Genomic DNA, 13,158 nt, shown 5'->3' on the forward strand with positions numbered 1-13,158 from the left:
TAGTAAACATAAAGGTGTAGTGCACTTTACCTCTGTGATTTGGCTTAATTCTATAAAACCCCTATAAATTTATAACTCAAGCACTTACTATATGGTTTTGTTTAAAGTACAATTATTATTTTTTATATTTAATCAAACATAGATTAAATTTGTAGATCTTTATTAGAGATAAAATTATAGAGTATTAGATAGGTATTTCATTGATTGAATTTTAGATGACAAAAATATACATATATTTAATATCTTTATCATATCTTTGTCGTTAAAAATTTAATCAGTATTCTTTTAAATGTAGTCAAAGATTTATCTAATTCTCTGTAACTTTGTCGAGATTTATAAATTTAATCTCTAATTTAATCACATATAACAAGAAATAATAATTTATTATATTTAGTGGAGACCAAATGGGTTTAAATATTTTTCTCCTCCCTTCCCCTCTTTAAATTTGTTTTTCCTCTCTCCCCTCTTTAAATTTGTTTTTCCTCTCTCCCCTCTTTCTTCTCTTTCCTCATCTATCACGGCCCTCCCATTGTTGACCAACGCCTCCCCCGTCGTTGACCAACACCTCTCCCTCGTTCTGTGAAGCTCAAACTCCTTCTCTATCTTCACGTTGCACCATCTGTCCTTATGCTCCTTTACTTCTCCACCACTACTCTCCTCCGAGCTCTCCTTCTCACCCTTGCCAAATCCAAGCTTAGTCCCCTCTCCCCCGTCGAATTTGAGCCCGACTGCATCCGTGTCCCTCACTGCTGGATTCATGTTTGTTGCCACTCCTATTGGATTCGAGCCTACTGCCCCTCTATCACCTCCCTTCTCGAAGGATTGGACCAACCAATCCTCCTTACTATATCTTTCCAACCCTCACCCCCTCTTTCTTCCACTTGATCTTTTGTTGCTGTCGCAAATGATCCATCATTGTTGACCTCTCTTGCTCACTAATACCCATCTACGCGTAGGTCTTACTTAGGGGTGAAAACGGATCGGATACGGACTGGATAATTTTCAACCCATATCCAAATCTATATTTTTAATCTGGATACGAATTCGGATACGGATATCAAAATTTAAAACCATATCCTAATTAAACGGATACTAATAATTTTTGAATAGAGGATCAGATCTTAAACGGATGATTGAATTTTTAATCAAATTATGTTCTTTTAGTTAGAGATAATTAACACAAAAATATTAAGAGTTTAAAAATTTTGTATGTCAAATACATATTAATCTATATAAATTGTAGATAACACATCATTAGTAACAATATCAATATTCACTATTTAAATAAGTAAACTAAAAACTATAAATTATTAAAAAAATATGCGGGTAAATGAATATCTAATATCTGTATCCGAGTTCGAAAATTATATCCGACCCGTATCCGGATCCATATTCGGATTTTTTTCAAAAATTCTATCTATATCTGAAATATATAAAAAAATTTTATCCAAATCAGATCGGATAGCGAGTCGGACGGAGTTAATCCGACCCGTTTTCGGCCCTAACCTTACTACCATGCCAAGTGAGTAAGGCTCCTCTAGGTAGCGTCCGAATGTAGGACTTGTTCACATTAGTAGCATGTGCTTATCGAGTATCTTTATTTTTAACGATTTTCTAATGTTGATTGGATCTGGATGGCATGCTTTTAAGAGGTCCCTAGCTGTGTTTAATTGCCTTGCCATGCTACTAACTTAGGGCGATGTAGGATTTATTTTAATTTATTATTCCAAGTGGGTAATCTCTGATGTTCATGTATCTGTGCTTTTATTAGGGTCATGTCTTGGACTATTAAACTGACAGAACTTGCAGTAGGATTTGAGGCTCTTTGCTCCCAGAAATTTCTTTGATTGTTCTTCATTTCAAATTATACATTGTGACTCGGTCTCATTCTTGATAATCTATTTTAGATTACAGTGATGCCTGTTAATGAGAGGAGAAGATGTATTTCCTTTTGGGAAAATTAGTAATTAGTTTTTTAGTTAACAACCGATGTATCCGTGCATGCCAAGAATTTGCGTCGTAAAGCAACTATACTGGTTAATTGCTTGGGTGTGAGACTAGTAAACGTTCGCTCCATGGAGTTATAACAGGAAGAATAAAAAATATGGAGAGAGAGAGGGAGACAAAGAAAGCGCCGTCTTTGAAGGGGTCTGAAGACTGAAGTAGTACACCTAGATCTCAGAAGTTTACGTCTCTACATTCTCTCATACAAATCAACATTCAGACCCTTTGAGGCCAAGGTACGTAACGAAGAGAATCGGAAATAGAAACACAAGGTTTCGTATGAGCGCGTGCTCCTTTGAACCCCTCAAACATCCCTAGCTCCTTTATAATATGGGAGTCATATGTTATTTCCATCTACGTTGAAATCAAAATCAAAATCAAAATGAGACCATGAACTTTGTCTTTTGAAAAGCACGTCCAGCCCCCACGGGCCCACGGGCTACGTTTAGTGCCCCTGGATATATAAGAATGCCTCAAGTTCACCAGCAGCAATCGAAAACAAGAGCCTCTTATTGCGCTCATTGATTGAGACACGAAGGCCTGTCATTTCATAGCTATCATATACACAGAAGAAGAGATCAAGAGAAGAAGAGGATATAGATACATATATTTAGAGGATCCAAAAGAAAAGAGTATATTGATATCAATTAATTACCTGTAAGTCATCGATCGATCAATGGCATCGTCGCTGCGCCGTGTTATTCCCAAGCGCGTCATCTCCCGGCCCGTCATCGCCTGCTCCCCCTCGGAAAGAAGGGTAATGGCCCCGAGCCGGAAGTATGATGTGTTCATAAACCATAGGGGAGTGGACACGAAGCGGACGGTGGCGGGGCTACTGTACGACCGGCTGGTCCAGATGGGCCTCCGGCCCTTCTTGGACAACCGGACGATGGAGCCAGGGGATAACATGTGCCAGAGCATCAGCGGCGCCATCCACGACTGCAAAGTGGGGATTGCCATTTTCTCGCCCAGGTACTGCGATTCTGACTTCTGCCTCCAGGAGCTGTCCATGTTGGTAGAGGCCCGCAAGAAGCTCATTCCCATCTTCTGCGATGTTAAGCCCTCCGAGCTCCTACTGCTAGAAGACCTCGTCCATTCCCATGCCAACCACTATCCCCTCGCGTCCCCTGAAGAGATGGAGAGATTCAAGAGGGCGCTTCGAGAGGCCAAGTATACAGTCGGCCTCACATTCGACTCCCAGAACGGGTATATATTTAATTCATTCATTACCTCTCTTCTTCTTCATCTTCTAAATTAGATTAATGCGGCTACATATTAAGCTTCTATCATTTCCCTTTCTTTCTGATCTTATGTGGTGGTGCATGGCTAGCTGATTAATCAATTTAATCCCCTCCTTCCTCAGGAACTTCTCGGACCTGGTTTCCAAAGTCTCTAGAATCGTAGAGAAAAGCATGAAGGAGGTCACAAGAAACTACTGACGCATGCCAGGTAGCTGGCGACTGATGATATATAAATAGAGAGAGAGAGAGAGAGATCACCGAAAAGATCTTTCTCCAAATAATTGACTTGCTTAGCTAGCTGAAGCAAGTTTATGAAGTTTAACCCATTCTTTTTGTAATAACTGTAATATTCTTTGTTATCAATAACTGTAATTATGTACTACGTACAATAAAATGAAGGGCCCAAGATTCTTTCTTTCTTTTTGGTTTCCTCTTCTGGTTGTCAGGGGATTCTTACTACCTCTAGAAAATCTGAAATTAACAGAAGTGTTCACAAGTTCTTCGCACCTTCATTCCCGCTCGATCTTCGCCGATTGGTTAATTTGTCAGTAAATGCATTTTAATACAACGTCGGTAGCTAGTTGCACTTTTAAAAGTACATGAAGCAAGACTACTAAATTTGGTTGTTGAATTTTCTATACTCGGAAACGTATGAGACGAGACTACGACTTACCATGTATAACGTAACACCTAACACGTACGCGGTTTTATAATCCACTAACCAAAATTGCCTTCATGCCTGGAAGTAAATGTGCGTCCATCTATATATAATTAAGAATATATAACTGCACATATTCAAACTTTTTTTTAAAAAAAAAATTTAATCATTCATAGGCTCGAATATTAGATATGGGCTAAATAAATAGTCAATACTTCGTAAATACAGAGGCACGTAAGCTTCACTAAACTTTTAGCAAACATAGTAAGCTGTCTAGTTAGACTTTAAGTCATATACATCGTTGAACAATTGCTTCGAATTAAATGTTACTGAGATCTGCTCCAAACCGTCGCATTGCCAAAATGTTCATCCAAGTCAACCGTACTACCAAGCCATCAACTGCATTATCGAACCATTAAGTCAAATCATCAAATAATAGTATCCACAATATAGTTTATGGTTAAAGTCAAACTCATAACTTTCTTGATCATGAAATATAGTTTAAGGTTAGAGTCAAACTCATAACTTTCTTGATCACAAAGAAAATATCAACTAACTCTAGTTTGTCACATACCCAACCTTTGTTTCTAATAAATTTAACGATTAAAGAAGATGTTGAGAAACTTAGCATGAAATTGAAAAGAGGTAGGAAATAAAATAATATAGAAAACTAATTACTACTAGTTGATTAGCCAATATGCTCAAAGCTTTTTTTCTAGGATAATGATTATTTCATTATAGGTGCAAACTAATGGACCCATGGAAATACCATCTTCAGGATACAATACACACAATAAATCAAGACTCTAAGATCTCATAAAGGTTCCACCCGCGAAGGATTTTGAGGACTAAACCTCCCAATCTCTTTATATGCACATTTCCACTAATGACATCCATCTATTTCAAATGAAAGAGTAATGCAAAATGAGAAAATGAGAGAACGAGAGAATATTCCCCTTGCTGATAGAGTAGTTGAATGATGTAGAGAAAAATGAAGGAAAATGCTTCATTTACCAATAGTTCATCAACTTCTTTTTTCTGGATGTGGCAGCATCTTGAAATTGGTTAAGAGGAAGAAAGAGCAATCACGCTGAAATGATTTGAAGCTTGTGAAAAAGCACGTCTTTACACAAAATGGAAATGCTTGGAGTCCGTTAAAAAGAGGTCCCATAACCACACTCAGCAGCTCACAGAAGGGGCTAATGACGTCGCCCGAACATTAATCAAGCGACTTTTTCCTTTGGTAGTGCCATCTACGGTGTCCAAAAGATTTTGCTCATCTTTAGCAAATGAAAGGGCAATGAGAATCTAGCATATCTAAGCGTAGCATAAAGAAGACGGAAAAGAATATGTCATGAAGTAACAGTACTCTATCTCAATGGGAAAAGGGAAATGTGCATTAAATGAGTGAATCCGAGGCCGATATGCTGACTACGTACTATATCTCTTACCAACTCTCTCTCTCTCTCTCTCTCTCTCTCCCAATATTTCATGACATATACTGTGGAGGAAAATTAATTAGCAGCTACCAAAAAGATGATTGCGTTCTCGTGATAGACATTAGACACAAGTGTAGTTGGACGGAAACAAATAATGCGATCCCAAAGGAGTCGGAGGCCGGCCGAGTTGGATGGAAGTCAATTCAGTGGGCCGTAAGGAGGTCCAAATTATTGGGATTTCGAGGCAATTCTTAATTATTTTACACAAATTCAAGAGATGAGTGCGTTATAAAGTGTTGAAAGCGTAGCCTAGCCACGATAAGTTTGTTAGTTCCTATATAAAGAACCAGGAGTGTGGATCGGTGTAAGCTTCTCCTTTCCAGTCAGCCTAACCCGACCCTCAAACCCTATGAGAGAGAGAGAGAGAGAGAGAGGCTTTTCTTAATTAAGCATACAAATTTATCGACAATATATCTTTTTTCAGAGCAGTATTTCTTCTAGGGCCAATGTTAAGCAATTAACATCAAATCTCAAGTCCAAGTCGAAGAGGAAAGAGCCCAAAGAAATAACAAGAATGATGGAGGCGGAGATGGATGCAAGATCACAGGTGGCAGCTGAGGGGGGAGAAGGTGGTCGTTCCGTCTTTGTCAAGCCCCAACGTCTCGTGACCCTCAAGGTATAAAATGGAAATGGATGTTATATTTTTAAACGATACATGTACAAATCAATGTCGATCTCATATACCAATCTGTGTTTTCCTCCTCCTTCGTAGACTACTGAAACTAGATTATTAAGATGATGCATACAATACAGAAAACGACGACCGGACAGGTACTGTGAGATGGTGGACTAATTTTGATGCATGTATGGATGCAGTTCGAGGAGGTGGTGTACAAGATCAGGATCAACGCGGCGCCCGATAAGAAGGGTGGAAAAGATTATGCGATAAGGAAAACGAAGTCGGCAGAGCGGACGATTCTGGAGGGGGTGTCAGGTGTGGTGCTCCCCGGGGAGATGATGGCCCTGTTGGGCCCCTCGGGGAGTGGAAAGACGACTCTTTTGACTGCGCTAGGTGGCCGTCTCGCACGCCCCGGGCGCCAGCTGACAGGCTTGATCACCTACAACGATCGGCCATTCTCCAACGCCCTCAACCGAAACATGGGCTTCGTAACTCAGGACGACGTGCTCTACCCCCATCTCACCGTGTCCGACACCCTCGTCTACACTGCACTCCTCCGCCTCCCGGGCAGTCTGTCCAGACAAGAGAAGGTGGCCCAGGCGGAGGCTGTGATGTCTGAGCTCGGCCTCACTGCTTGCCGCAACAGCATCATCGGAGGGCCCATGGTTCGCGGGGTGTCGGGCGGAGAGCGTAAGCGAGTCAGCATCGGCCAGGAGATGCTCATTAACCCGAGCATCTTGTTCCTCGACGAGCCCACCTCTGGCCTCGACTCCACAATCGCCGCAAGAATCGTGTCCACCCTGTTGAACCTGACCAATGCCGGTAGGACTGTGATCATGACCATCCACCAGCCCTCCAGCCGCATCTTCTACATGTTCCACAAGGTCTTGCTCCTCGCCGATGGCCATCCCATCTACTACGGCAGGGCCTCCGATGCTACGGACTACTTCTCTACTATCGGTTATGCTCCATCCGTACCGGCGAACCCTGCTGACTTTCTTCTCGATCTCGCTAATGGTACGCGTATCTCCAGAAGAGATGCAATCGCAAATCATCTCCATTAATATATATATATATACACTTTTTTTCTTCTTTTTTTGTTTGATGCTCTTTATTATGCTAATAATTAAGCAGATCCTATTTCCTTGTACCATTTTCTTTTGGCCCCTAGCGGCTAGCGGTAGCGTACAAGGAGAATAATAACGCCTAATTTAGGAGCAGAATCCGTCCAGCTGTAGCTATATAGCCCTTGCATAAGAATAAGCATATGTATGAGCATTTAATCCTTCTAGATAAAGTATCTTACTATTCGTGCAATCCTTATTTCTCAAAACGTTTTGGAAAGCATAGTATAGCAATTTTTTTGCTCCTTTTCTTTTGGTGTAGAAAACGACATGCAACTTCAGATTGTTCTTGCTATGCGTCTCTTTTGCCTAGCTCTTGATTTCTTTGACCTCAGGCGTAAGCCCTGATGAGACGCATGACGATCAGCTAGATACTAGAGAAGCTCTTATCTCTGCCTACAAAGTACATCTACATGATAAAGTGGTAGAGGAACTCCGAGAAGTAACCAAGCAGTACAAAGAATCTGAACCAGATAAGTTGGGAAACGATTGGTGTACAAGCTGGTGGGAACAATTCCGGGTGTTACTTGAGAGAGGTTTGAAGGAAAGGAAGCACGAATCCTTCTCAGGGCTCAAGATTGGACAAGTGACCGCAACATCTCTTCTTGGGGGATTGCTATGGTTTCGATCTGGAGGGCATGTTCAAGACCAGGTTATATAATTAATATTTACATTATCTTCGTCTTGTTCTTCTTCCTATATTCAATTGGGTTTTGATAATGATGGATGGGTTAATGCTTTTTAATTTGTTCCGATTGATATGCTATCTATATATATATGTGTGTGTAGGTTGGGCTTCTTTTCTTTATGTTGGGATTCTGGATATTCTTCCCTGTTTTCAATGCCATATTCACGTTCCCGCAAGAGCGCATGATGCTGACTAAGGAGAGGGCATCAAGGATGTACAGGTTGTCGTCCTACTTCATGGCTCGGATGGCAGGCGATCTGCCAATGGAGCTCCTGCTGCCCACCATATCCATAACCATCACATACTGGATGGGTGGCCTCAACCCTGTGGCCGCAAACTACTGCATGTTCCTCTTCGTCACGCTACTGACCGTACTGGTCTCCCAGGGGTTCGGCCTGGCACTCGGAGCTCTGTTCATGGACACCAAGAAAGCCACCACGCTGGCGTCGGTCATTCTGCTCTGCTTCATGCTGGCCGGGGGCTACTACGTCCAACATGTTCCAGCCTTCATTAGCTGGATCAAATATATCACGTTGAGCTTCTATGCCTTCAAGCTCCAGATTGCTACACAGTACTCCCTCGCAGACACTTACCAGTGCACACCGGACGTTCGTTGCAGCATCCAGGATTACCCCATCATCAACGCTATCGGCTTTGATCACAAGGCCCTGGCGGTTGTCGCCCTGTTCCTAATGCTCCTCCTCTATCGCCTTGCCGCTTACCTCGGATTAATGAGGGTCGGTGCTCTGCACTAGCTCTAAGAAGATACTCATATAATAATAATAATAATAATAATAATCATGATCAGGAGGCCTCTCATGCATCTTGTACAATATTAAGGGTCGCAAAGATTGCACACCGGATCTTCTGATATATCTAATTTTTAGTTGTAATACTCAATTATAGTCTAATTTAAGGGGACAAGAAAATTTACTGCATACTATTATCAATCAGAAAGACAATTAACGACTTGTCAACTGTCTCAATTTTACACATCTCGGGGCCCATGGAGTGGACAAGTCCTGGTAGATAGAATGGAAGTCTTAATTCGAGCTTGACAAAGCTGTTAAAACCTGGTCAAAGTCAAAATTTTAGGTCATGCTATTATTTAGGGACTAATACAACTCTACCTTTTAATCTTGTTCCAATGTAGGACTATAATATCGCATGGCAACTCGATCAACATTCTCTTCTTTCACGTGTTATTTCAATATCAATTAATCCACCAAGAGTCCAGCCCACCATTATCGACAAAGTTTTATGCACGATTTCTCTTTCAGCCATCAAACTATCATGAGTCCAAATCTTTGAATTTACGCTCTTAATCGCTCTTCACAAGTCATCAGAAACCCTTCGATCGACAGAAGCCTAGCACTAATCTTCAACGGCCTCATCCTAATGTAGGACCCATCGAGTATAATTGAACCCCACATGTTTTGTGCGAAACCTAGCTAGGATTTGACTTCATCAATGACAAATTTGAGGAGCATATGTCTACAAGAACCATCAAACTAATTGCATTGTACTTTGATGAAGAAATTCAGAATTATCAAAACATTGACTATTGTATCTTTCTAAGTTGTCATGGACAGAGAAAATGGGGAAAGAAATATTAGTGACCGCACGATTTAATCTATTGGTATTAATCCATCTTCATCTTTATTTGGGTATCAGGGGATGGGATGATCGACAGAGAACAAGTGGAGCTAATTATATAATCACTGGAGAAGTCCTTAATTATTTAATTTGACTCAATGATATATGCAAGTATTACAAAGCAAATTAAGTTTTGGAAATGTTTTTTTAAGATAGATAAATACAGGAAATTAAAGATCTCAGCTCTGATGTCCGTAACAGAAGCAACTCTGCTCGACCGAAGCGAGCAAATAAATAAACAAAAAATATTTGTTTAAAAAAAAACTACCTGCCCTTGAGCAGAGCCTTCTCGGCGGTGTCCATCTCTTCCAGGATGCGGGTCTTGCGCTTGGCTGGGATGGTAGCCGTGGGGCCGAAGCTTACGTAGTGCCCCGACACGGCGTTCAGAGCGGAATACATGTCACGGAAGGAGGGCCTACCGAGAAGGGTCTTCTCGCGGCGGTACTTTGCCACCCACGTGTTCGACGCCTCCCTCAGCTCCGCCACTGCCTCCGCGATGTTGGGATCAGTCTTCGCCATGTTGATCGTCGAACGAACCTTGCTGATCACCTCCGCCGTCTCCTTCGCGTACTCCTCCTCCAAAGCCGCCAATGCCGGAGGGACCAAACAAGAAGAAGACATGATTAGTGCTCCCGCTGCAGTCAGGGAGAGAGTCGACATGAGCTCTCGGCGCCTTGTGATGCGGGAGCTGGTCAAGGCATTATTGGTGGTTGTAACACGGTTGACGGTCTTCGATGGAAGAGAAGAGGGAAGCGGCGGCGGTGTTGTTAACTTAGAGGTGGTTGTGCTTGTTAGGAGGGAAGGGGAGCTGGCCATGGTTAACTTTATCTCCTTCTTCTTCCTCTTCTCCACGCGTACGAAGTAGGAAATAAAGCTAAGTTAGATGGAAAAAGATTGCTCAAGGCAGCAGGAATTGAAGGGTTGGAGCAGAGCAGAAGATTGAGAGAGGAGAGGATGAAGGTTCTCAACAGGTGCCACGTTGGCTTATCACCTTATCCTAACTTAATTGAGTGGAACTCGATGTATGGACATGTCCGATTCTGAAGCATTACGTACTCATCCATACCATCCAATCACATTTTGTGCTTTTGGTGTGGGTGTGTGTTGGTGGGGGGATGCATGGTTATGTCGACCGATAAAAAAAAATAAAAAAATTCTTACTTGGGCCAGCCAGCCAGATCATGGGTTGAACAGGGTTTTAACCAATATGGGCCTCTTCAGGTCAATCACTATTTTTCAGCTTAAGCACTAGGGTCCGGCCTGAGCTTGTTAGCTTGAGACATACTTTCGGCTCCAGCTCAGGCCGGAGTTCAAGCCATCGTTAACATGGCCCGGCCCGACCCGACGACCCGATTAGCACTGCTGCTGCTACTACAAGACCACTTAGACCAGGTAGGTAGTTGGCATTCTGTGAAACAATTTAATTTGGATGAACTATTAACAAAAAGAGATCGTCTTTTTTATAATGTAAATTAGAAATTAGAAGGGCCAGTTTGCTACCCTACTGAAGTGCTTCCCCATCCCATCCTTACCCCTACCCTCTACCGGAAAGTACTAATACGAGCTTAATTTCTTTAACCATTCCCGCTGAAGTGAATTATGAATCCATCTCCGGAGATTAGTGAAAAAGGATAGGAAGGTGACCATTGGTTCTACTAGTATCTGTGCCAATGAGATTTCGCACATCCAGGAATTACCATGAACAGCAAATAATTGGCTACCGTTGAGGAAGATATAATGAGTGGCATGCGTAAGTAGTTGGAGAAGATGGGGGTAATGAATTCGGGTAGAGGCAACAAACTCAACTCAGTATTTAATGGAAGAATCTCTGTAATTTCGTTCAGCACGCAACAGGGTGGGAATCCACATTTACTGCAACAATAATCTTTTAATTAAAGCACCGTCATTTCTGCATCAAATTCTAGAAGCTCGAGCTTCCGTAATATAAGATGACCAACTCCTGGAAAATCCTCCAGCAAACCAACGTCAGATTAACAATCCTAGTACCACTCGATCTCTACACACCTGCTAGCTCTTCTCTTGGGCGGTCGATGGCATACCAGCAGATTAATCCCTCACTCTCTCCTTTGCTGCTATTCTTAGTATTGTTCTCCTTCTGCAACGAAGTGATCAGCATTAATGGTGGACGTAATGTTCCAGCCCAGGCCAGTACAAACAAGAAGCAAACGGAGTGCTCGCAGGAGGGCAGTGTACTAGTCCCCGGAGTTGGACGCTACATGGCTGGTAGCACCGAGATACCTGATATCTCTGCAGGCAGAGATTTGGACCACAGCATCCCAGCTGCTGTGAGTGGACAGTATCTCCCTGGAGCTGATGACACTTTTGTTCCAAACCCAGGCTTCGAAGTCCCCAATCCTCTTCATCCTTAAATTAACCAACGTCGTAATTCTGCTATATAATAATGCCTTGTTACCCGTTAATTTAAGGCGAGCTACAGCAAGAGCTAGATCGCGTACGTTCTACCAAGGTACGTACATTAAGCCTATAGAAAAGTAATTGGCTAGCCGGTGGATTAGTAGTACTTACTAGCTGTCTCCTTGTATACAACAGTTACAGCTATATCTATAAATATTTCTTTCGAGTTAAGAAAAAAGATTAATTACTTATCCCAAGCTAGCCTACCTGAATAATTATTCTGCATGATCAATTCTACTGACCGATCGTGGCAATCAGATTATCCATATTTTGGAACGGTTACAAGTCCGATCCGGATTGAGTGTTTGGCTTCAGGTTGATGACTGGAAAAAAATCTAATAATCTGAAATTACATGCTAGGGATACATTAATTTCAATATATTCATTCATACGAGTTTTTTTTTTTTTTTTAGTCAACAGTCGGTGAACTATTCATACAAGGTTGTGAGCATTACTTATTAAAGGAGAAAGAAGAAGAAGAAGAGAAGAAGAAGAAGAAGAAGAAGAAGAAGAAGAAGAAGAAGAAGAAGAAGCGGTAGCAATAGCATAAGCTAGTGTTTAATTGGAGCCTAAATCTGGAACGAAAGCCCAGTAGAGGTAAAGGCTGTATAGGAAGAAGATTGACAAGTTAAAATGTAGAGCCTTCTGGAATATCCTACGTGATTTAGTGTTTGTTTAACCCCAAAAGATGTTGACCTTGAATCACGCGCTTTATCTGCCCTGCAATACCAAATTATAGCCAGTCGCATCCATGAGTTCTACGGCCTTCTCCTCCTCGAGTTTAGAAGGACTTGGGTGAGGTCTCGGAGCATCCGTTACCACCAAAGGTGCGTGAAATGCGAGTTTAATTTCTCGAAGCAACGCGGTCGGTGAGTAGAACTCATTAGTAGCACCCTATAGCATATGGAGGAAGTCTTTCACAATTGCTAGATGAAGCTCTTCTCCATTCCTTCTTTTTGGGACTTCAGTATACCCGTCACTATAAATGAGTTCAATAAGGAGTTTTCGACCAAACTAGACTTGCTTTTTGTCTCCCTTTTTTTTCACTAAAATGAACTGTCCCACTTATTACTAAATGGAGCTTAATTCACATTAGACCTAACAAAAATATTGATTAGTTCGTGGTCTATTACACCCTGAAGAAACACGTTTGTCACGGTTCATGAGCAAAAATTGGGATCAGAGACATAATAGCAATTCTGTCCCTAGTCTCAAATTACTGGTAGGGTGTAA

General features: G+C 41.8%; 4 protein-coding genes across 4 annotated transcripts; 3 read left to right on the forward strand and 1 right to left on the reverse strand.

The window, feature by feature from the left end:
• The first annotated feature begins 2,682 nt into the window (after nt 1-2,682).
• Nucleotides 2,683-3,553, forward strand: LOC140762642 (probable 2' cyclic ADP-D-ribose synthase BdTIR). Its single transcript, XM_073100517.1, has 2 exons — nt 2,683-3,210; nt 3,368-3,553. Exons 1-2 carry the CDS (start codon nt 2,765-2,767, stop codon nt 3,441-3,443), a joined length of 522 nt encoding a protein of 173 aa, XP_072956618.1. The 5' UTR covers nt 2,683-2,764; the 3' UTR covers nt 3,444-3,553.
• Nucleotides 3,554-6,183: 2,630 nt separating this feature from the next.
• LOC140763992 (ABC transporter G family member 9) lies at nt 6,184-9,418 on the forward strand. The gene is made up of 3 exons (XM_073102396.1): nt 6,184-7,038; nt 7,481-7,797; nt 7,935-9,418. Exons 1-3 carry the CDS (start codon nt 6,201-6,203, stop codon nt 8,586-8,588), a joined length of 1,809 nt encoding a protein of 602 aa, XP_072958497.1. The 5' UTR covers nt 6,184-6,200; the 3' UTR covers nt 8,589-9,418.
• A 197-nt stretch (nt 9,419-9,615) lies between these two features.
• Nucleotides 9,616-10,455, reverse strand: LOC140763993 (photosystem II repair protein PSB27-H1, chloroplastic). Its single transcript, XM_073102397.1, has one exon. It carries the CDS (start codon nt 10,303-10,305, stop codon nt 9,754-9,756), a length of 552 nt encoding a protein of 183 aa, XP_072958498.1. The 5' UTR covers nt 10,306-10,455; the 3' UTR covers nt 9,616-9,753.
• A 983-nt stretch (nt 10,456-11,438) lies between these two features.
• LOC140762035 (putative cell wall protein) lies at nt 11,439-11,879 on the forward strand. The gene has a single exon (XM_073099636.1). The coding sequence runs from the start codon at nt 11,439-11,441 to the stop codon at nt 11,877-11,879; it is 441 nt and encodes a 146-aa protein (XP_072955737.1).
• Nucleotides 11,880-13,158: the final 1,279 nt, after the last annotated feature.

Source organism: Typha angustifolia, chromosome 7 (genome assembly GCF_048772165.1).
Source record: "Typha angustifolia cultivar Huaian chromosome 7, ASM4877216v1, whole genome shotgun sequence".
In the NCBI taxonomy this organism is placed as follows: domain Eukaryota; kingdom Viridiplantae; phylum Streptophyta; class Magnoliopsida; order Poales; family Typhaceae; genus Typha; species Typha angustifolia.